Here is a 25,863-nt window from a genome sequence, read left to right as displayed (position 1 = left end):
TGTTCATTATATAATGTCAGTTGGTGTTTCTAAGGTTAAGCACAAAAATAATGTTTTAAGGTTATTAATATGCTAACAAAGTTAGTAAAAATTGAGTCATAGTCACACAGCATAGTGTGGTTTAAACAGTCCATGCCAAACATAATTCCAAACTAATCTAGTCCCACCTGCCTGCTTCTGGTCCATCTCCCTCCAAACCTTTCCAATGCATGTACCTATCCAAATATCGTTTAAACATTGTTACTGTACCTACATCCACCACTTCCTCAGGAAGTTCATTCCACACACCCTCTGTGCAAAACAAAAATTGCATCTTGCACCTTTTGTATTGCTCTCTTTTCTCACCTTTAAAAATGTGCCTCCTAGTCTTGAATTCCCCTATCCTAGGGAAAAGACACTAGCATTAACTTTATCTAGACCTCTTATTATTTTCTAAACTTCACCTCTCAACCTCCAGTCAAAAAAGTGTCAGTCTATCCAGCCATTCTTTATAACTCAAAACTTCCATGCCCGGCAACACCCTGATAAATCTCTGCAATGATACTTAAGCAGCAATACACATGGATTTAATGACATCACAGAATGCTCCAAAATTAATTTAAAATTATTAAAACAAGTTAATTCTGGGGAACACAAATTATTAACCAGGATATAAAACTGTCAACAATGGAAAGTGAATGGACCAAGCACAGCAAGAGCTTATGAACAGAGTAACAAATATCCTGCAATAAAGTCAGGGACCAGAATGCTGAAGGCTTCACTGGCGCACTAAGCTCTCCAAATCAAGGGAGGATAATTAATCTGGCTTGCATGGCAGTTGCACTTGCAAAGGTACATCAGAGACACCTGCCATGATCTTTTGGAAAGCTGAGCTATCTTATCAATGACATCAATGTTAGAAATCTCTCCTATGGGAGCCATCAATGTCTAAATTCAGGTCAGCAATCTGATCCAGCATTTATTGAGTATTATCACTTGAATCTTTCCTGGGACCTCAGTGGAATTCATGCCAGGCCGTAGATAGCAAGAGCTCTACTTGGACCAATATAGGGTAGCTAAGCAATTATCTCTGACATGTCTCCTTCAGGTAAATGTGTGTGGAGATCTAGTTCTGGCAGAACAGAAAACATGGAATAGTATTGTATACTCTGGCCTACATTCTAGTTCCCCTTGGGATATTCCTCTTACTGGCACTCCAACTTGAGGTTTGGGTCATGTGACATGATCTGATATTTTTAACGTATTTATCAGTAACTCATGAGTTATCCAGTTCTGTCTCGTTACATTAATAAACTGTTGCTAATTTTTCTATAATTTTATGAGAAAAATTTACTTTTCATTGTGCAAATGCTGTGGGCCTGATACTTCATGAGTCCGATGCTGGGCAAAGGCTTTCCGGTTGGAATCATGCTTATACATAGATTTTGAAGGAGAGATGGAGTGGAACAATGTCAAACAGGTCAGCAGAGGCAATGGACGCTATTTGCTGCCATCTTTCTGTCTGTGTTTATAGATAAATACCTAGAAGAAACTATGTGAAATTTAAGATACAAAGGATAACTTAAGCCACACGCTGAAAATTATTAAGCCACCGATTTTATGTCCCATCTGCTTTTACATTGCAGTAAAGTCAATGGAAAGTGAATCAGTGGAGTGTGGAATGATTGGCCAATTTGGTCAGGTAAATCTCCTGCTAGGCAGATTAAATTAAAATTATCTGAAGATGCAAGGGCATGTGCACCTACCAAACACTACAGGGCTGACCCTGCCAGTTACTATAATAACATGCAAACAAAATACACTGAATATCCAGTCACAGTCTCTCAAATACATCTCAGTCAAAGACCAAAAGTACTTGCAAAATTTACCTTACATGTTATAGTTTCTAAGAATTACAGAAGTTATTAAAGTCAAATATACATGGATAAGTGTTTGTTCTCAGTGACAATAAGGTTGCAATCTAAACTAAAGATAAGCTACTTGTGCTGATATAATGCTTTTCATATCCTCCAGATACTACTTGTTGGCATCACACTGCGACAAATAGTATTGAGATTCATGAATCACTTTACCTGTTCTACCATTGTCAAAAAAAGAGAAAAGTAAGTTGCATTTACATTGCAAAATTTGTCCTAAAGCATATTGTAAATGATGACATACTTTTGCAGTGGAATCACTATTGTAATGGAAGAACTACTGCAACCAATTTACAGGAGGATCAAGATGTTTTTTCACATAATCTGTTTTGGTGATAATGGTTTTAGGATATTAACAATGCATATTCTAAGGAAGATAACCAATTTACTGTCAGTGCTCAATTATAGGCACTGGGGATTGATAAACTCAGTTGACTGGATGTCTGGCTTTCAATGCAGAGTGAAGCCAACACTACAGTTCAATTCCTGCACTGATTGAGGTTACCATAAACTGTCTGCTTCCCAACTCCTCCTCATGCCTGAGGGGCTGTGATCCTCAGGTTAAATCACCACCAATCGTCTCTCTCAAATGAGTGAGTAGACCTATGGGCTGATGAGACTATGGCAAATTTACATTCACAATTATTAATTGTACAGTGTTGAAAACATTTCAGAAAAGCAGCAGAGCAAAACGTTCATCCTATAAGACTTGGGTGTTTTTAAAATCAAGTGTTAAAAGAGCACAGCAGGTACCTAGTCCCACATTTGAGACAGTTCCAATGTTTTCCAGATATCTTGACAGAAATGGGTGAGTGTTATTCAAAAGTCCTGATTTCCTGTTATCAAAGCTCAACTATTCATTGGATACTACATCATTGTAGTAAGGAGTTGGGATTTCTTTGAGAGGTGATGGCCACAGATTACAAGCCTGCTTCTGTCGGCCCAGGAATCAATAGCCTATTTTATGCAATTAGTTATCAGAAGTCATGGCCTCTACTATCTGATACTGGATCCCTTGACTCTAAAACTCCTAGTTCATCAGAAAGAGGCAGCTCTTCATCCCAGAAGCATCACTGGGAGTGATGGCTACTGCAAGGATGACAACAATGCCCTGGAGCTAGATTAGAGTTTAGGTAAGTGGGATCAGGTATTCCCAGGACCAATGGGGATGCGTGGAGGCCACGCATAAAGGAAGAGGCAGTTAATCCCATAAGCATTGCCCGGGCTTCTATGGTCTACAGGGTGAATGGACCTCACCCAAAGCCCATAGAGAAGTGACCAGATTTAACTGGATGCACCTCCTAGACGGAAAAGTACCCTTTTCCCCACTATCCTAATGGAATTGGAAAGAAGTCTTAAGTACCATTAATCAGCGACATAACAGGTTCAATTGGTCTCATTGCCAGTACTGCTCTGCCACCAGTAAGATAACAGTGGAGGCAGGATAGTGATGGGCATGTCACCTGCATCATAAATTCAATTATATGTTTCATTCCATTCTTTAAGTATGCCAATTGCAGGTACTGAGAAGGAAAGCTTCAATGGTCAATGGAAGCTGTAGGACAACAGTCTCACTACATTACAGTATACCATGTGCAGACCCATACCTCATCATTTGGAGAGTGAAACATGGATTCAAGTGCACACAGAAAAATTGATTTAGCTTAAAGCAGTTGTCACAAGCTATCCTGGGAAAGGGAATGCAATATTAAGAGGAAAACAACTTATGAACACAAGAAAGTTAGGGATCTAAGTGGCTATTATGCCCACAAACCTGTTTCTTTCACATATTTTCTCTCTTATTTCAGTTCAATTCAACTTATATAATGTTATGAGCCAAATTTAATCAGAGTTTCTGCCAATGCCTTCCTCTATCCCTATCCCCACACAAATCAAAATACCAAATTCTTGTATAATTTTACATCCCATTTTATGCTCCCTATATGTTGTAGCAGTATGCTAGCTCAAAATCACTTCTGCAGACTCCAAAGCTTCTCACTATCATTTTGATCATCTTACATCTCATAAGACATTGAATGACAGGTTCATATTTCACGCTGAAGGGGATTCCCATATTTCAGTACATGGCCACAAATAGGCACGAAACTATGTTAAATGAATCATTGTTGATGTTCTTCTTCATTCATACCATATCAATTCTCAGAAACTGCTAACTGTGCATTGGTCAAAGTCATGGAACTGTGGAACAGTGAAATGCCACTGTTAATATGCATATTAAATGGCATGGAACAGCAGTCACAGATTTGCCAATGGGTGTCACGGTGATATGAAGAAAATATACAACGTGAAATCTACAGAAATGTGTAAAATTTCAGAAATATTAAAGCTCAAAGATTAATTTTTAATCAAAGAACAATGAGGGTTGACAACACAAAGAAGGTCAATCATTTCATTGTTTTGACAAGCCCAATGTCTAAACTCTGATACACTTGGGACCATGCTCAGCTCAATTTAGGTTTTTTCTGGATTTTGCATGTGATATCTGTAATCAGATATATGCCAAACAGCACATGCCTGCTCGGTATCTCCAGGCAGCTTGACAAATTCTCTTAATTTCAGGTTTTACCTTAGATTCTGAAACAGTAAAGTGGGTGGCTATACCTTGATGGTAAAGCATGTTATTTGCTTTCCTCACTTTCTCCTCCACATAACAGCCCTATCAGAGGTCAGGAAATGCAACATAAACTTAACTGCAAAGATCAACTTCTCTATTTTAAATAATATTAATTTATCTCATGTATTATTTTATCACACTGCTTAACATTATTTTAATGCCTAACTGTGCTATTCTACACCATAATTAATCTGTTTATTTTGATGTTGTAATTACTGCACTAAAATAGTTCAAGCTAGAATTTAACATCGATGTATTAATGCGTGTGGAAGAAATGAAGCATCAGTATTTCAGTATTCAAATCCGCACAGGAGTTATTGGACAATCTTTCAGAAGGCATGATGGTTTTAAATGTGTTATGTTTAATTGAACTTTTACTGAGTTCAAAAACGATTGACAGTACTGTTTAAAATGAAAATCAGATGGGCTCAAAAGTATAGTTAGAAAAGTAGTTAGGATTGTGAAGTCTAGTTGAAAGACACACTGAATACTGCTCATTATTTCAATGCAAGAGGCCTAACAGGGAAGGCAGATGAACTCAGGGCATGGTTAGGAATATGGGACTGGGATTAGATTAGATTGGATTTGATTCCCTTCAGTGTGGAAACAGGCCCTTCAGGCCAGCCAGTCCACACCAATCCTCCAAAGATTAACCCATCCAGACCCATTTCCCTCTGAATGATGCACCTAACACTTGGGGCAATTTAGCATGGCCAATTCACCTGACCAACATGTCTTTGGCCCGTGGGAGGAAAACGGGGCAAACCCACGTAAGACAATGTACAACCTCCACAAAGACAGTCACCCGAGGCTGGAATCAAACCTAGGACCCTGCTGCTGTGAGGTAGCAGTGCTAACCACTGAACCACCATGCCACCCCCAAATAGCATAGCAATTACAGAAACATGGCTTAGGGATGGACAGAACTGGCAGCTTAATGTTCCAGGACACAAATGCTCCAGGTAGGACAGGAAAGGAGGCTAGAAAGGAAGGGGAGTGGCGTTTTTGATAAGGGATAGCATTACAGCTGTACTGAGGGAAGACATTCCCAGGAATATATCCAGGGAAGTTTTTTGGGTGGACTGATCACCATATTGGGATTGTATGAAAGACCCCCTAATAGTCAGAGGGAAATTGAGAAACAAATTTGTAAGGAGATCTCAGTTAACTGTAAGAATAATAGGGTAGTTAAGGTAGGGGATTTTAACTTTCCAAACATAGACTGGGACTGCCATAGTGTTAAGGGGTTAGATGGAGAGGAATTTCTTAAGTGCGTACAAGAAAGTTTTCTGATTCAATATGTGGATGTATCTACTAGAGAAGGTGCAAAACTTGACTTACTTTTAGGAAATAAGGCAGTCCAGGTGACTGAGGTGTCAGTGGGGGAGCACTTTGGGGCCAACAACCATAATTCTATTAGTTTAAAATAGTGATGGAAAAGGATAGACCAAATCTAAAAGTTGAAGTTCTAAATTGGAGAAAGGCCAATTTTGACGGTATTAGACAAGAACTTTGAAAAGCTGACTGGGGGCAGATGTTCGCAGGTAAAGATACGGCTGGAAAATGGGAAACCTTCAGAAATGAGATAATGAGAGTCCAAAGACAGTATATTCATGTTCTGGTGAAAGAAAAAGCTGGTAGAGTAGGGAATGCTGGATGACTAAAGAAATTGAGGGTTTGGTTAAGAAAAAGAAGGAAGCATATGTCAGGTAAAGATAGGATACATTGAATGAATCCTTAGAAGAGGATAAAGGAAGTAGGAGTATACTTAAGAGGGAAATCAGGAGGGCAAAAAAGGGGGCATGAGATAGCTTTGGCAAATAGAATTAAGGAGAATCCAAAGGGTTTTTATAAATACACTAAGGACAAAACAGTAACTAGGGAGAGAATAGGGGAAGGGCTTTTGCCCGAAACGTCGAATTTCCTGTTCCTTAGATGCTGCCTGACCTGCTGCACTTTAACCAGCAACACATTTTCAGCTCTGATCTCCAGCATCTGCAGACCTCACTTTTTACTCGAAGATTTTAACCTACTGCGAATCCTCTTGCAAGGAGGACTTCCTTGAAGAAGCTCTCTTCCTCCCTCTACAAGGATTTCAGTGAGTCTCTCTCTCACTGCATCCCCCAGGTCATCTCCTCTGCACAGAAGCTCTTCAGCCACATTCTTAAACAGACCCGCTACCACAGCCACATCTCCTTCCTCAGCACCTGCCTACAGAACCGACTGATCCCACACGGACTCCGGACTACATTCCAACCAACAAAATTTGGACCCAACCAGGACAACCTGTACCTACAACAAATCCAAAGCTTCCAGCAAAAGACCTCCCTCCGGATCCTCCGCTCCACCCTTGCAGCCATGTGTCGCTACCTACATTCCCTGTAATCAGCCCTACCCCAGCTCAGGACAACACTCTCACAAACTTGCAAAGTTTTTTTAGAAGGGCTTTTGCCTGAAATGTTGAATTTCCTGTTCCTTGGATGCTGCCTGACCTGCTGCGCTTTAACCAGCAACACATTTTCACCCCTCAAAGATCAGCAACGCGGCCTTTGTTGGAGCCGCAGGAGATGGGTGTATTTTGCATCAGTGTTTACTGTAGAAAAGAAGATGAAAGAAATAGAGTATAGGGAAATAGATGGTGATATCTTGCAAAATGTCCATATTACAGAGGAAGAAGTGTTGGACGACCTAAAATATATTAAAGTGGATAAATCCCCAGGACCTGATCCGGTGTACCCGACAACTCTGTGGGAAGCTAGGGAAGTGATTGCTGGGCCTCTTGCTGAGATATTTGTTATCATCGATAGTCACAGGTGAGGTGCTGGAAGACTGGAGGTTGGCTAACATAGTGCTACTGTTTAAGAAGGGCTGTAAGGACAAGCCAGGGAACTATAGACCAGTAAGCCTGATGTCTGTGGTGGGCAAGTTGTAGGAGGGAATTCTGAGGGACAGGATTTACATGTATTTGGAAAGGACTGATTAAGGATAGTCAACATGGTTTTATGCTTGGGAAAACTTGATTGAGTTTTTTGAAGAAGTAACAAAGAGGATTTGTGAGGGCAGATTGGTGGATGTGATCTCTATGGACTTCAGTAAGGCTTTTGTCAAGGTTTCCCATGGGAAACTGGTGAGCAAGGTTAGACGTCATGGAATACAGGGAGAACTAGCCATTTGGATACAGAACTGGCTCAAAGGTAGAAGACAGAGGATCGTGGTGGAGGGTTGTTTTTCAGACTGGAGACCTGTGACCACTGGAGTGCCAGAAGGATCGGTGCTGGGTCCACTACTTTTCATCATTTATATAAATGATTTGGATGTGAGCGTAAGAGGTATAATTAGTAAGTTTGCAGATGACACCAAAATTGGAGGTGTAGTGGACAGCTAAGAAGATTACCTCAGATTACAATGGGATCTTGATCAGTTGGTTAATGGGCTGAGAAGTGGCAGATGGAGTTTAATTTAGATAAATGTGAGATGCCGCATCTTGGGAAAGCAAATATTAGCAGGACTTATGCACTTCATGGTAGGGTCCTTGGCAGTGTTGCTGAACAAAGAGACCTTGGAGTGCAGGTTCATAGGTCCTTGGAAGTGGAGTCGCAGGTAGACGGGATAGTGAAGAAAGCATTTGATATGCTTTCCTTTATTGGTCTGAGTATTGAGTACAGGGGTTGCGAGGTCATGTTGCGGCTGTACAGGACATTGGTTAGGCCACTGTTGGAATACTGCTTCCAATTCTTGTCTCCTTTCTATTGGAAGGGTGAACCTTGAAACGGTTCAGAAAAGATTTACAAGGATGTTGCCAGGGTTGGAGGACTTGTGCTATAGGGAGAGGTTGAATAGGCTGGGGCTGTTTTCCCTTGGGCGTCAGACACTGAGCGGTGACCTTATAGAGGTTTATAAAATCACGAGGTGCATGGAAGGATAAATAGTCAAAGTCTCTTCCCTGGGGTGGGGTGGGAAGTCCAGAACCAAAAGGCATAGGTTTAGGGTGAGAAGGGAAAGATATAAAAGAAATCTAAGGGACACCTTTTTCACACAGAGGGTGGTAGGTGGATGGAATGAGCTGCCAGAGGAAGTGGTGGAGGCTAGTACAATTGCAACATTTAAAAGGCATTTGGATGGATATATGAATAGGAAGGGTTTGGTGGGATATGTGCAGAGTGCTGGCAGGTGGGACTATACTGGGTTGGGATATCTGGTCTGCATGGTCGAGTTGGACTGAAGGGTTTGTTTCCGTGCTGTACATCTCTATGATTCTGTAACTATCTCAATGCCACCAATGGCTTTTGGATGGTGGGGAGGTTATATAGTAACTTACACTACTTTCCCTAAAGAGAGAGTGAAAACAGAGAAAGTTTCTTTGGATTGCTCTCATGTAATCCCTGCAGAACAGCAGTGCAAATGTCCGAGACTTATGTGCACACCTTCTGTGAACTGTTAGGAAAAGCACAGGATCGAAATGTTTACAGTGTGAAAAGAAGATTAACTCGACCATACTGTTTACACCGGCTCTCCCGGAAGCACAAAAGCCAGTCTTGATCTATCGTCTTTTCACTAAAGCCCTGCTATTTCTCTCTCTTTGGCTGTTATCCACTTGAGCTTTGAATATCATTTGTGAATCTGGCTCCACCACACTCGGGCACTGCATGTCAGATTCAACCATTCAGCATGTAAAAAGATTTCTCCTCAAAGAACTGTTAGTTTCTTTAGTCATGCACCTTATATTGATGTCCATTAGTTTTTCTGCCAATGGGAACAGTTTTTCTCCATCAACTCTATCCAGGTCAGTTTTGGGCGGCACGGTGGCACAGTGGTCAGCACTGCTGCCTCACATAGCCAGAGACCCAGGTTCAATTCCCGCCTCAGGCAACTGACTGTGTGGAGTTTGCACGTTCTCCCCGTGTCTGCGTGGGTTTCCTCCGGGTGCTCTGGTTTCCTCCCACAATCCAAAGATGTGCGGGTCAGTTGAATTAGCCATGCTAAATTGCCCGTAGTGTTAGGTAAGGGGTAAATGTAGGGGTAGGGGTATGGGTGGGTTGCGTTTCGGCGGGTCGATGTGGACTTGTTGGGCCGAAGGGCCTGTTTTCACACTGTAAGTAATCTAATAATTTTGGACACCTTGAATAAATCTCCTCTCAATCTTCATTTGTCTGAGAAGAACTCCTGGATTTCTAAAATATGCCCATGAAATTGAAGCTGCTAATTCCTGATGCTCGATTGTAAATCTTTGCTAAATAATTTCTAAAAAAAAATTAACATTCTTTCTAAAGCATTGGGTACAGATTGAGACATCTTGAGTTGAGATTGTTATACTACTTTTCATGTTCAGTATTCTGTTAAAAGACATCTCATGTTATTACCACTATATCATAGTATCTGACCTGAGGGTATAAAGATCTCATACCATCTAATACCCAGTTAAAAATCACACAACACCAGGTTATAGTCCAACAGGTTTAATTGGAAGCATAATAGCTTTTGGAGCATCGCTCCTTCATCAGGTGGTAGTGGAGGGCTCAATCCTAACACAGAATTTACAGCAAAAATTTACAGTGTGATGTAACTGAAATTATACATTGAAAAATTGATTTTCTGTTAAGCCTTTCATCTTTTAAGAATACTGTGATAGTTTCACTTCTTTCATGTGTAAATCACAAAACCTTTTTTTTACAAGTTGCATTCTCGGGTTAGCTGTTAACAATGGTGATAGCTAGACAATATGTTGAAGGTATTGGCCCTCTGTGTTCTCGGTCTATGCCATGATATTTAAATTGATTCTAATCTAAAAATTGAGATAACGGAGTTTTACATTAATTCATGCAGTTTTTGAGCTCAGACTTCTACATGAATGCATGCAGTTTTTGAGCAAAGTACAATGTAACCCTGAAAGTACAAATTCACCCCACAAAATATACGTGTGCATGTGGGTCTTTGTCTGTCTGTGTGTGTGTGTCTGGGCTGGGGGTTGTGAGTGTGAGAAAGTGTATGTGTGTGTGTGTAGTGAGTGCAGAGTGTCTTAAGTCTGTGAGGAGGTGCATGTGAGAGTGTGGGAATGTGTGTGTCTGTAAGGGTGTGTGTGGGTGTCTGCGTATAGGAGTGCCTGTGTGTGTGTGAGAGTGTGTGTGTGTAGGAATGTCTGTGTGTGTGTATAGTGCAATAGTGGTCACCTGTAATGTGACATGAACCCAAGGTCCTGGTTGAAGCCCTCCCTATGGGTACCGAACTTAGCTATCATCCTCTGCTTGGCCACTTTTCTCTGCTGCCTATCCCGAAGTCGGCCTTGGAGGATGGTCACCCGAAGGTCCGAGGCTGAATGTCTTGGACCACTGAAGTGTTCCCCAACTGGGAGGGAACACTCCTGTCTGTTGATTGTTGAGCGGTGCCCATTTGTCCGTTGTCGTAGCCTTTGCTTGGTTTCCCCAATGTACCATGCCTGCGGGCATCCTTGCCTGCAACGTATAAGACAGACAACGTTGGCTGACTCACATGAGTACCTGCCATTACAAGGTGGGAGGTGTCCCCACGTGTAATGGTGGTATCTATGTCCACACTCTGAAACGTCTTGCAGCGCCTACCGTGACAGGGTTGTATGGAGTTGTCCTGAGTGCCGGGCAGCTTGCTACGGACAATGATCTGTTTGTGGTTTGGCGATTGTTTAAAGGCAAGTAGTGGAGGTGTGGGGAAGGTCTTGGTGAGGTGCTCATCCTCATTGATAATGTGTTGCAGGTCATGAAGAGCATGGTGTAATTTTTCAGCTCCTGGGAAATACTGAACAATGAAGGGTACCCTGTCAGTTGCAGCACGTGTCTGTCTGCTGAGGAGGACCTTACAGTTCCTTGCTGTGGCATGTTGGAACTGGCAGTCGATGAGTTGGACATTGTACCCCGTTCTTGGGAGGGCATCGCTGAGTACTTCCAGGTGTCCGTTACGTTCCTCCTCATCTGAGCAGATCCGGTTTACACGTAGGGCTAGTCCATAGGGGATGGCTGTTTTAATATGTTTTGGGTGAAAGTTGGAGAAGTGTAGCATTGTGAGGTTGTCTGTGGGTTTGCGGTAGAGTGTGGTGCTGAGGTGTCCATCCTTGATGGAGACGTATGTGTCCAAAAATGAGACAGATAGTCGAGAGTAGTCCACGGTGAGTTTGATGGTGGGATGAAACTTGTTGATGTCACTGTGTAGTTTTATCAGTGACTCCTTGCCATGAGTCCAGAGGAGGAAAATGTCGTCAATATACCTGGTGTATAATGTTGGTAGGAGATCCTGCATAGAGAAGAAATCTTGTTCGAACCTGTGCATAAAATGTTGGCATATTGGGGTGCAAACTTGGTCCCCATGGTTGTTATGTGTCTGGATGAAGAACTTTTTGTCAAAGGTGAAGACGTTGTGATCAAGGATAAAGTTACAACTCATCCGCTTAGGTGTCTAAAAATGTAATGTTTGTATATAATAGACAGTTATAATAAATGTCTGTATTCTCTCCAACACCATAAGATCCACACCCAGTTTTATATGTTATGAGTAAAGAATAAGTATCCCTGCATCAGCTAATCTATACTGCTGGATCCAAAATCGCATCAGAGGCTGAACCAGTGTCTTATAAAGTCTCAATGCAATTTCCCTCCTTCTGTGTTCTATGCCTCTGTTTATAAAGCCCAGCATTCTACATGCACCAACAATGGTTTGTGTAACAATGACAGCAGATTACTCTGTTACTGTGACCCCCTTTAGAATGACACCTTTTGTTTTATATTGTGTCTTCTCATTTGTCCTACCAATTTGTACAATTTCGCAGAAAGAAATATAGGCAGTTTGTCCTATATTTTCAAAACAATAGTTGAATAAGTAGGTGCCCAATTGAAGAGTGAGCTTGTGCTTGGTGTCAAAGGTTTTAGATGTTAGCTTCATTCCAGGACTAAAGCACAGGGAGTCTGCCAATTGAATGTAACCCCAAGGAAAAGTGGAATTGAAGATGTGGCAGATACTTGTCAAAGAACACATGAGATTTTCAGTATACTGGGATATAAGTATAGCATACTTGCTCATGTACAGAACTGTTCTTTTATCAAACAAATTCAGTAGAACTTAATGCAATGCCCCACCGCTGAGCAGCATTTGAGTGGGTGAGAGTAGGGGGGTAGGGGATCACATAATTAGTTGGAAAGGAACAGCATGGAATGTCTATCAGCTTCACAAGTCCCCACACCATACCGAGGATCAAGCCAGAGTCAGGGAAGGTTGAGGTGAGCCTTCAACCTGCCACAAGTCACTGAAGTGGCCCATTAAAGGATGCAATTTGCTGCTGCTGCTTGGGCTCAGGTCACTAGGCTGGTTGCCAGACATATTCTGATGGCCTCTCTGAGGCTTTGGGAAGGGGTGGATTGCACTGAACATCTTTATCCCACAAAAGGGCTTTTTTAAAATTCACTCGTGGGACATGAGTATTGCTGGCTGGCCAAATGCATTACCTGTCCCTCACTGCCCTTGACAAGATGGTGGTGAGCTGCCTTCTTGAAGTGCTGCTGTCCATGTGTTGTAGGTTGACCCACAATGCCCTTAGGTAGGGAATTTCAGGATTCTGACCCAGTGACATTGAAGGAATGGCAATATATTCCCAAGTCAGGATGCTGGGTGGCTTGGAGAGACAATAGTCGGTGATGGTGTTCCCATCTACTTGGTGCCCTTGTCCTTCTAGATGGAGTTGACAGTTGGTTTGGAAGGTGCTGTCTAAGGATATTTAGTGAATTTCTGCAGAGTACCTTGTAGATAGTACACATTGCTGCTACTGAGTACCAATCAAGCAGGCTGCTGTGTCCTGAATAGTGTCAAGCTTCTTAAATGACGTTGGAACTGCACACATTCAGGCAAGTGGGGAGTATTCCATCACACTCCTGACCTGTGCCTTGTAGATGGTGGATAGGTTTTGGGAGTCAGGAGCTGAGTTACTTCCAAGAACATTCTTCGCCTCTGATCTGCTTTTGCAGCCATTGTGTTTATGTGATAAGTCCAGTTGAGTTTCTGGTCAATGATAACTCCCAAAATATTGCTCGTGCAAGATTCAGTAATGGTAACACTATTGAATGTCAAGGTGTGGTGTTTAGATAGTCTCTTAATGGAGACGATCATTGCTTGGCATTTGTGTGATGCAACTTGTCAAGTTGCCAATTCTCAGCCCAAGCCTGGATATTGTCCAGATCTAGTTGAATTAAGCATGGACTGCTCCAGTATCTGAGGAGTCTTGATTGATACTGAACATTGTGCAATCATTGGAGAATATCTCTACTTCTGACATTATGATGGAGGGAAGGCCATCGATGAAGCATCTGAAGTTGATTGGACCTAGGACACTACCCTGAGGAACTCCTACAGAGATGTGCTGGAGGTGAGATGACTGACATCCAACAACCACAACCATCTTCCTATGTGTCACATATCTGACACTCATTGATTCCAGTTTCGCCAGGACTCTTTGATGCCACCATCTTAATGGACAGGGAACTCCCAACGAAAAACTTCTGCAGGCCTTCCACAATGACTCCCAGGGGAATTGTCCCAGTGATCTGGCAGTACTCACTTTCTTTTAGGCCCTGCATCACTTCTGCTGCTTCTGGTCACCTGGAGTCCCAGCTGTCCCCATTGGTCCCAGTAGCACTGCTGGGAATGAAGATCCGCCAGCTATCTGACTGGCCAGAATCTTGAGGCTATGTGACATTTGCCATTAAAACATGGATACCCTGACAGCAGTGTAGGCATTTATTCTTGCTGAGACAGCCAGAAAAGGCTGTAACAGGATTTCCATTCAGTGAATGGGGCCTCTGCCACAGTCGTTAAATTCAGCTCATTGTGTGCAAATCAGCTGCATCACAAACTAGTAATAGCAATGACCTTCAAGGTCATTAATTGGTCCTGAAGCAACTTGAGGATTTGAAATACTGTAACTTGTTTCTATTTTAATTACATTTCTGGACAGATTCAAACAATTTTGCAACCACATAATTCATGAATTTTAATTATTTTATTTTGGAGTTTAAAACTAATTTTTCTCCTGTGGTTTATTCAGTCTCTCCAGTAGTATTAAACTCTTCAATATCAAGATTTATGTTCTGTGCAGTGAAATACGTGTTTCACTTTACCTCAATTTGGTTCGATCTAAAGGGAACTTTGAAAACTTCTCTCCTGGTATCCAACTCGTTTAAACAACAGTGCAATTCAGAAACAGAGCTAGAACACAGTGAGACTGACTTTGCAGCCTCCACGACTGTTGGCGAGAGACACCACATCAAGAGTGAAGTTTTTAAAATGTCACCACTCTACTGTTTATTCTGCAAATAAATTTGGCCGACACCTGTTTAAGTAAGATCCATTCTTTTCAATCATTTAAATTATAATTAATTCTGGCTCTGTGCTTGTGACCTACATGCAACGTGCACCAAGACGCACAGGCAGTTATCTTGCAAATTTTTCCAAATTGATAAACAACATGTGATTTTCTCACTTTAAATGGGTTGCATCAGTAACTACATTTTCATTACTTGCCAGAGGAACATTCATGTTGCTAGTCATGATACTGTCCAGATGAAGTATGCTGTTGAAGCCTAGTGCCAGGCGTGAAGAGGTTCTGAAGAAAAGTCCTTGGCCTGAAACATCGACACTATTTTTCCCCCTTCAACAATGCTGCAAGACCTGTTGAGTATTTCCAGCAATTCCATTTTTGGCTATGATTGAAGAGGTTAGACTTTGTTGACGTTATTTTAAAAACAATAAGTTACTTGGAGCTGAGTTAACCCATTTGCAATTAAAGTTTAGTGGCAAGTGAGTTTCATTACATCCAGCCAGTCTTGAAATAGGACAAAGTTTCTCACATGATCTTCCATTTTTCATTTCATTATTAACACAAATGAGATACTGATATACCCTGTGAAATGTGTGGCAATTAAGATGAAAATGCTCGCCACTAATGCGACCTATCAGCTTCCATGTCTCTGGTACCACATTTAACGTCCAGCTGCACACCACTTCACAATAAAGTGGTCAACAGTGAATGTCACCGAGGAAGTGACTACCTCCCCAATACAAAGACAAGTATCTGGAAGTAAATGGTAGATCATTTTAGTGTGGTACCAGAGACATGGCAGTGGAGAGGATGGGTACCTTTTTCTTTCATGATACAAAAGACGACCACACTATCAGACTCCCCCACCAGCCTGGACAGAAATTACAGCATTGAGTCAGTGCCATATTTCTAAAGGAACACCGAACAGTGCAGGAAGAAGGTCAATGCCCATCCATACTTTGTCGCTGTCTTCCCTCTTCTATTTCACATACAAGGAACAGTAATTAGTTTAACTCTGTCACTGCACACACATATCACCAAGGTTGACGGAGCACAACCCTCAGTATCATTCAGGGCTCACCCTCACCTCATGTTTCCAAATTGTAAACCCTTCCTTTCTGCACCTCCTACTCATTCAATGGGGACATCTCACCATCTCTTTTGCTCAGACATCACTACTAACTGCTCTTCAATCTATTTTTATCATATTCAATGCTTCCCTTTATCTAATCATAAGCATGAAAAGCTGTCCTCCATCACCATCCCAACTGCTTCTCAACAGCACCCTGACTAATCTGTGGACTGCTTGTTCGTGACATGCAGGATTGACTGTGGTCAAACCCTTGTAGTGTAAATGGGCAAATTCTTGACTGAGTGTAATCTCCCTTCACTGCATTAAGAAATTTTCCTCTTTGACTTGCACACATCACCATTTGTTCAGAGCACATACGGAGTCTTTGCCACATATGTTGCTGACACATGCTGCAACACTGACATTGATGTAACACAGTACCATAAAGGTCAATCTGACTGATTGACTGAATGTTTAATGCTGCCCTGCTGTCACAAACTGCCTGCCTTTCCGTACAAAAAAGAGAGATTAAGTGCAGAGGCTGGCAGCCTGTAGTTCAATGCTTAATTCAGTAAGTGCTAAGGAAGCAAGGTAAGAACCAAAATGTGTCTTATGCTCCTGACCAATTAGCTAGCTGATGAAGGAGCAACACTCTGAAAGCTAGGACTTCCAAATAAACCTGTTGGACCAAAACCTGGTGTTTGTGATTTTTAACTTTGTCCACCCCAGTCCAATACCAGCATCTCCACACCATCATCTTGCACACCTCCAGCAAGCCACCTCTCATTCTTCTTCATTCCAATTAGAATAGCTCTAGCTCCCTCACCCTTACTTCATAAGACATGTCCTCCAGTCCAGGCAACATCCTGGTAAATCTCTTCTAAAGCTTCCACATCCTTTCTATAATGAGGCAACCAGAACTGAACACAATATTCCAAGTGTGGTCTAACCAGGGTTCTATAGAGCTGCAGCATAACCTTGCAGCTTTTAAACTCAATCTCCCTGCAAATGAAAACCAACACCGTTCACCTTCTTAACACCTCTATCAACTTTGAGGGATCTATGGACATGGACCCAAAGATTCCTTTGTTCCCCCACACTGCCAAGAATCCGTGTATTCTGCATGAAACTTTCGCCTTTCAAAATGAATCACTTCACACTTTTCCAGGTTGAACTCCATCTACCACTTATCAGTCCAGTTCTACATCCTGTCAATGTCCTGTTGCAACCTACAACAGCCCTTCACACTATTCACCACTCCACCAACCTTTGTGTCATCGGCAAACTTACTAACCCTTCCACTTCCTCATCCAAGTCATTCATTAAAATCACAAAGAGCAGAGATCCGAGAACAGATCTGTGCAGAACATCATTGGTCACCGAGCTCCAGGCTGAATACTTTCCATCTACTACCACCCTCTGCCTTCTATAAGCCAGATTTCCCTGTATCCCATGCCTCCTTACTTTCTGGATGAGGCTACTATGGGGAACCTTATCAAATGCCTTGCTAAAATCCATGTACACCACATCCACTGCTCTACCTTCATCAATACGTTTTGACACATCCTCAAAGAATTCAATAAGGTTTGTTAGGCATGACCTGCCACTCTCAAAGCCAGGTGGACTATCTCTGATCAAGCTATGGTTTTCCAAGTAATCATAAATTCTGCCTCTCAAAACCCTCTTCAATATAGTGTCCACCACAGGCATAAAACTGATTAATCTGTAGCTCCCAGCATTATCCCTATTCTCTTTCTTGAACAAGGGAATAAAATTTGCCACCCTTCAATCATCTGACACTACTCCAGTGGACAGTGAGGATGCAAAGGTCATGGTCAAAGGCATGGCAATCTCTTCCCTGGCTTCCCTGGTAACCTTGCTTATATCTAGTCTGGTTACTGTCTGATGAGTTGCAGCCTCCAAGCGCTCACTCCATTTTAGCAGTCAGGAATTTGTGCTGTCTAGTCTCTAGTTGGAGGAGAGGAAAATTGGAAGTGTGATGCAAATAGGGTGAGTTGGGGCTTTAATGAGATGCAATTACATAGAAACGAAGGTGTTGCTATTTAAGGGGAAAATCAGAAGAACTTTTCTTGACTTTGAGAAGTTTTGAATCTGATGCTATTTGGTCACCATACTCTCCATGCTAAGTAAGAGTCAGACCAACCTAAATTTTGACGACATAAACTGTAAGATAGATGCTAAGTTTCAGAAAAATAGATTTAAAAAAACAATTCCCATTAACTTGCAGTGCAGTCATGAGTGGACCCTCACTGTTCATCTGGTAGATTAGTGTACTGGTGAATTTGGTCTGAGACTGAATCAAACATAACAAAAAAAAATTCAAACTTGCATTCCTTATAGATTCAGCTACTAATGTATATCATAATAATCATATGGGAAGCTAGATGTGTGGATTAAATGGACTAGTAGTGAGTATCTATCCAGTATGTTCCTATGATTTGTACTGAATAAGTTGTTCCTAGTTGGGACGGTTCTAGCATTGTTAGAATTACCTTAGCATTCCAGGCTAGGGAGAGTGAGTGAACAAATATATTTTAAGTGAAGTATGTCAGGATTGAACAATTACTTTCTCACCTGTATTTGTTGTCGGAGAGTTTAAGACCAGAGGATGTATGTTTAGAATTAGAGTTGTTCACTCAGGAGGCAAGTTAGAAAAACAGTTACTCACACAAAGGATGGTAGAATCATGGTACTCTCACCTACAAATTAGGTAATGATTCAGTTAATAATTTTGAATCTGAGATTAATGGACTTTCAATAGTCAAGAAAACAGAGGCAGTGCAGGTGAACTGAGTTAAGATATAGTTCCGTAAAGATCTCACTGAAAACCATCAAAAATGGATTTGAATCGCTAAATAGCCTAGTCTTGTTACTATGTTTCCATGTCTAATTGTGATTGTGCAGTAAAACTCACGTGTATAAAAGGCAGACAAGGACAGTACATGGTTCATATGAGATGCTCTGGAATCAACTAATGTGTTGATCCTCACTCTTTGGCACTGTAGGTGCATTATGGCTGTTTGGATGAGCTTGTGAAAGCCAGCTGCCATACTCCCTTACAAAGTTGAGAAGAAAAGATGCATGAGTGGCTGCTCACTTACCCGTACTCTGATGACGTTGACCTCCACAGCCAACAACATACCATACAATATGGCCAACAGTGCAGCAATACAGAACCGGAGTTGACTTAGACCAATGCCATGTTCACAAAACTTGGCAAACTTGACGGTTTTTGTAATGAACGCTAAGATCCAATAGACCAGTAAAGCTGCAAAATAAACACACATTACTGCTATCAACATTTTATAAAGTTACAATGAAAATGCAAACTGAATTAAGGTATTAATCCCACAGATAAAGCAATTGATACTTTGTGCATAGTTAAGCTTGTTATTCAGGTCCTGTGCCTGTGGAAACCAGAAATTTTAAAGAAAAGGTTTTAAGTGACAATAATTGCTTTGCTGTCTATGCTGTTAAAACTGTCATAATTTTAACATATCGCTATGTTAAATAAGTTCTGAATCAGAAACATAAGAACAGGAATAGGCACTCCATAAAACTCATGTTTTCCTGTCATTAGCCAATGGATCTTGTTGATCTTTTAATTCAAATATTTTCCCTATTAATCTTGAACAAATCTTATTTTCCATCTGTGATTAATATCTGTGGTGTTTTCTGAGAAAAGTTTGTGCCAGATTTGCTTCTAAATGATTTCATGTCTTAGTTTTTTTAAAAAAAAATCTTAAGACCATATGATATAGGAGCAGAATTAGGCCATTTGGCCCATCGTGTTTACTCTGCCATTCAATCATGGCTGATAATGTTTCTCAACCCCAATCTCCTGCTTTCTCCCTGTAACCCTTGAACTCCTGACTAGTCAAGAACCTATTTCGGTCTTAAATATGGTCCTTTGCAACCTCAGCGGCATATCCTTACCCTTGCATTCTAGCCCTTTCAAACTGGAGCCCTGCCAGGGACCCGAGTTCAACTCCTGCCTTGGGCAACTGTCTGTGTGGAGTTTGCACATTCTCCCTGTGTCTGCGTGGGTTTCCTACCACAGTCCAAAGATGTGCAGGTTAGGTGAATTGGCCATGCAAAATTGCCCGTAGTGTTAGGGGTAAATGTAGGGGAATAGGTCTGGGTGGATTACTCTTCGGAGGGTCGGTGTGGACTTGTTGGGCTGAAGGGCCTGTTTCCACACTTTAGGGAATCAAAAAAAAGTTTGTATTTAACTGCCAACTGAACCTGCATGTTAACCTTAAGAGAATCCTGAACTAGGACTCTTGAGTCCCTATGTGTTTCAGATTTCTGAAATCTTTTGAGTTTAGAAAATAGTTTTCGCCTTTATTCTTCTGACTAAAGTATATTGTCTTACAATTTCCATCTTTGCATTCCATTTGCCATTTCTGCATCTACTCGTCTAGCCTGTCCAAGTCCCTCTGCAGCTTTCCCACTTCCTCCATACTACCTGTCCCTCCACCTATCATTGTGTCATCTGCCAACTTAGCAACAACGCCCTCGGTTGCAGCTGCCATCCTGAAAAAGATCATTTTATCCACACTGCCTGCCTCCTGTCAGTCAGCCAACCCTCTATCCATGCCACTATCTTGCCCCGAACACCATGCCATCTTATTTTATTTAGCAGCTCCTGTGTAGCACTTGTCATAAATAGGTTAAAATGTGTTTATATCCCACTAATATCACAATTTGGATATATCACAATTTGAAAATTAGTACAAAACGAAAAATAAGGTTTATTTCTTTTAGGTTTTGCCATTCTTCTTGCATATTGATCACAGACATTAAAAATCCCCTCCATAATTTATTACTTAAAATGAAATGAATACAAGGTGTTAACTTAAGAGTTCTGATATACTCTTCATTCAATTCAGTCTTTGCTTTGTAAAGAAGAATTTGCAGGGCTTAGCTCACAGTACAGAACCGCAGTGACAGTGAGCACATCGGTGGAGTTTGGGCTACAATATTGTAACCCCAGTATTGTGATGTAGAATTACAAGAAGCAAATCATTCCCCATTAAATGTCCCTATGAAATCATCCAGATGATAACTGGAGTAATTCATAATCAGATATGTTTCCAAAAATTACAGCGTGACAAAATTAGACTAGCTAAACATAAATTCATATTTCTAGGTATTATTTTGTCCTGAGTGGACTTTAATGTTTTAAAAGTAAAGTTTAGAAAGAACTCAATTACAATAACTGTAGATAATTGCCTATCTTATCACACTCAAATTTAAATTAAATTCAAACTTAATGGGTTGTTTATAACAGGAAATGCTCTTGAGGCTTCATTAATAATATAGTGATCAAGCGTGCTCTAGAGTATGGTCCTGTAACACAAAGGCAGTGAAGAGAACTTTAATTTGGTAATGTGCCTAAGCGAGGTAGACCATGGGAAACCTAAAGGTTTCTGACGCGTATTTGTCATAATCTATTTAATCCACCCACTGTACTAACATCTGGCTTGTGGGATTCCAAACAAATTAGCTCAAGCAGGCATGACCTGCATAAATCTATTTCAGTGGAATTATTTACTGATACACTGCACAGATGACAATTGCAGAATTCTCCAATGACTTGAGCTGTAGAAGTAGCTACAGAAATGATTACCAATGTGGCAATGTGCACTTTCATTCAATGTTGTCTTCATTGAGCTGATTCAGTGGGACTCTGGGCAAATTCTCTTCCCTGCCAACAATAGAAGTTTGCCTCAGAAAATTCAACTGTTTTACTGCAGATTGCAGAGGAGAGTATGAGGAGTGTCATGTGCTGCCTGATACAGTGACAGTTCAGGAAAGGATATAACATAAGACAATATGCACAAAACAATTAAGAATCTGCTTTCTTAAAGCTACTTTGACTGTAACCTCAACTACTGCTTGCTCCCCATAATCGCTGACTCTCATCCGGTTCAAAAAGATGTCTTGAATATGTGTCTCAGCCTTTAATATATTCAATTATGGAGCCTCCACAGCTGTCTGAGGTATGGAATTCTGAGTGTCAGAGAGACATTTGTTGTCATCTCAATATTCAATGGGTGACCTTTACTCTGAAGGTATTCCTCTAATTCTAGATTCTGTCATGATGCAAAGCATTCTTTAGCACATACCCTGTCATTCACATATTCATGCATATATTACTAAATCATTCTTCTATACTCTAAAAGACAAAGGCACAAACTGCTCTACATTTCATCATAAGCCAACCCCTTCATCTCAGGATTCAATGTGGTCAATCTCCTCTGAACTGTCTCTAATGCAAATAAATCCCTCCTAAAAAGGAAGAGACTAAAAATATATGCAATATTTGAGGTGTGCTCTCACCAATTCCCTGTGCTCTTGAAACAGTGCTCCCCTTTTTTTGATATATATTCCATTCCCCCTCAGCCATATTCCAGTTGCCTTTCTAATTATTTACTGTACGTGCATTCCATGGATTTTCATAAATGTTCCATGGATGAGGACATCCAGATCTGCAGTAGCACAATATTCTGAAGTCTCTCTCCATTCAAGTAATATTTTGCTTTTCTATCTCGCTTATTGAAATATGTTTTCCATATCTGCCAAAAGTTTACCTGTTCATTTAACTTGTCCCCTGTCTTTATGAATATACTGATCCAACAACAGTATGAGAGATGATTCAGTCATACTTCTTTGCTTATGGTTAAGATGTTGGATTACTTGCTGTTATTGTTTTCTTAGGCCTATTTATCTTGTCAAAACTCCCAACGATCTGTGCTATACAGTACTTGCACATCCCTTCAATCCTTTCTGGTATGCACTCAGATCAAATTGAAAGGCAAATTACATAGAAACTAAGTAGGCCATTCAACACATCAAGGCTATTCTGCTAGTTAGCCCTAACTCAGTGCAAGATTCCTCAATGTAGCATCTCCAATTAAATATTAATACTTATCAAAAATAAACAATGTATGATGCCTATCAATAATAATGTACCTGTTTAAGGAAAAAATAAATGAACATCTGCTTTATTAAAATGTATTGTAGGATTTTAAAGCTATTTAGCTGATTGCTTTTCATTATTCTGACCAGTTTTCCATTGTGTTTGGACAATGTTGCAAATACCATAGCAATAAAATAATGCAAACTTTTATGAGCTAAAGCCACAAGATTATCCACAGTAATAGGTAGAGTTTGGTACAGGGTAAATTGACAGAAAATCAGTGGAAGCTGTTCAACAAGATTTTAACATGATAAGGAAGGAGTTTATAACATTGTTTATAACACTGTTCATAACGCAAGAGTTGTACTGGACAAAAAAAAGCCATGAATGACAAGAAAGAAAACAAAATACTAAAAGAAACAGCACATAGAAATGCAAAAGAAAATGAAGTGATCTTGCTGTTGTGGAGAAATTCAAAGAACAAAGGTAGATAGTAAGAGCTGTAAAAATAAGAAAATAAACTTTCAAGGAATATCAACACCACCACACATACTTTCAAATTGATTTTTGAAAAAAAAGAGACTGGTCAAGAATAAGGTGAAGGTGTTAAAAACTGATAATTGGATGTAATTCCCAGTGGAGGGAATGTCCTGCTAATAGCTTTCAACATGGACTCTTTTCCTTTGGAAGCTTCTGGAGCTGCCTTTGTATTTTTAAAATGGATGCTGATGAACAGTTAAAAAGGCTACTAAAAATCAAGTGACTTATGCTTACTGAACATGGACTGAAAACCTCTGGGGAGTTTCTGGGTGAATAACCATGGATGGGAGCCATCCTTAAATGGACATGCTCAGATGAAGCCTATCCGAAATTTACACTTGTTGTTTGAAGATTCATTTTCAACATAAACCCAGAAACTCTGACCCCGAGTTAGACCCCTTAACATTGAATGTGGGGTGGCATGGTTGCTCAGTGGTTAGCACTGTTATGTCACAGGGCCAGGGATCCATGTTCAATTCCATCCTTGGGTAACGGTCTGTGTGGAGTTTGCACATGCTTCCTGTGTCTGCATGAGATTCCTCTAGGTGCTTCAGTTTCCTCCCAGTCCAAAGATGTGCCAGTTAGATGAATTAGCCAGGCTAAATTGCCCATAATGTCCAGGGATGTGCAGGCTAGGTGGTAATAAAGGGTTATAGGGATAGGATTGGGGGTTGGTTTAGGTGGGATGCTCTTTGATGGGTTGGTGTGGACTCAATGGGCAGAATGGTCATTTTTCACACTCTAGGGTTTATATGATTCTATGAAAACCACTCCTGAACTATCCTATCTTGTACAGCTTAATCTCCCTCTCCAGGTGAGCAGAGACTGATAGCACATGAAAGATAAACAAGAAACTAGTTACCAGACAGAGATCTCAGCTTCAACCATTTTTAGTTCACCCTCAATTTTCACTTCGTTAAACAATACATTTTATTTATATTCATTTGCTGCAGATTTGTCATGCAGAACATGGTTTTGCCATATGTCTGATACTGGAGCATAATTCAGGGAAAGTAGGTTTGTATCTGAAAAGATCAAAGTTTGGAAAAGAAAATCTAGGAACAATGCTTCCTATATAAGTGTGCATAGAAATGGCCTTCATTATTCCATATAAGTACTGTTCATGTATCCAAAACCAGCTGTGGATATTGGTTTTGACCTGGGAATCCAGAACTGATCTTAGCAGCCTTTCAGAGTTAATTGAAAACTGCAAGAATGTCAGCAGCAACAAGGCTGTGCCATATTTGAAACAAAATCTGGAAAGTATCAGCCTGATTCCAAAACACCAAATCCATCAACCAAAGAAAATGGCCTTATTGATGCAAAGCCAGCTGGGCCTACCTTCATGATCAGCTGAACACTCATCTCATCAAAAACTCCCACAGAAATCCTGATATTTGAATTCAGCTATTGGAACTAGAATTCAGGAGTGGAGAAGATACCCTTTGTCACTGCAACTCAAGGACTGGTTGATCCTACAATGAGCTAAACATGTTTACTGTTAATTATTCTTCTGGGTTAATCATTATAGGAGTGTACTTGTGGTGCAGTGGTAGTGGCCATACCTCTGAGACAGGAGGCTCAGGTACAATTCCTATCCTCTCAGGAGGTGTGTTATATCATCCCTGAATAGGTTGATTACAATTACCTGGAAGTGCACTTTACTGTTTAACTACATCTTTCATCTATACAGGGTGTGTAAAGTAGCATTTAGATTTTGGAGAGAGCATGGAAGTGAATATCTTCTTTACTAAAACACATTAAAGTCTGCTTAAAAACACATGCAACTAGCTTTTCAAAATAACTTATTGACAGTGCACGAAGTGAATTGGTTGTTTTAGTTTATGTCTCCTTACCTGTCTATACTACGTGTTATAGCATGATCAATGATTTCAAAAGAAAATTCAATAGGATCTTAAGGAAAATTAACTGAAGTAACCCCACAGAAGTTGGTATGATATCACCAAGTTATCCTTTAGTTACAAGTGGGAAGTCCTTGACACTGATTCAGCTCCGTCAGAGCCAGCTCTCAGAGAGTCAGGGTGTCTGGCATTACCTTTAGTAAGTTTGCAGATGACACCAAAATTGGAGGTGTAGTGGACAGCAAAGAGGGTTACCTCAGATTATAACAGGATCTGGACCAGCTGGGCCAATGGGCTGAGAAGTGGCAAATGGAGTTTAATTCAGATAAATGCGAGGTGCTGCATTTTGGAAAAGCAAATCTTAGCAGGACTTATACTCTGAATGGTAAGGTCCTAGGGAGTGTCACTGAACAAAGAGACCTTGGAGTGCAGATTCATAGCTCCTGGAAAGTGAAGTCGCAGGTAGATAGGATAGTGAAGAAGGTATTTAGTATGCTTTCCTTTACTGGTCAGAGTATTGAGTATAGGAGTTGGGAGGTCATGTCGCGACTGTACAGGACAT

General features: G+C 40.8%; 1 protein-coding gene across 7 annotated transcripts in view; it reads right to left on the bottom strand.

Moving 5' to 3' along the window:
* abcc8 (ATP-binding cassette, sub-family C (CFTR/MRP), member 8) overlaps nucleotides 1-25,863 on the bottom strand; it is a 226,633-nt gene that overhangs the window by 182,215 nt on the left and 18,555 nt on the right. For all 7 annotated transcript variants that reach the window (XM_060838873.1, XM_060838872.1, XM_060838875.1 and 4 more), the window contains one exon: nucleotides 19,076-19,242. In XM_060838873.1, the coding sequence (XP_060694856.1) occupies nucleotides 19,076-19,242 (167 nt within the window). The remainder of the gene's footprint in view (nucleotides 1-19,075; nucleotides 19,243-25,863) is intronic.

Source organism: Hemiscyllium ocellatum, chromosome 18 (genome assembly GCF_020745735.1).
Source record: "Hemiscyllium ocellatum isolate sHemOce1 chromosome 18, sHemOce1.pat.X.cur, whole genome shotgun sequence".
Taxonomy (NCBI): Eukaryota; Metazoa; Chordata; class Chondrichthyes; order Orectolobiformes; family Hemiscylliidae; genus Hemiscyllium; species Hemiscyllium ocellatum.
The sequence above is the reverse complement of the archived record's forward strand: the minus strand, read 5'-3'. Positions and strand labels throughout refer to the sequence as shown.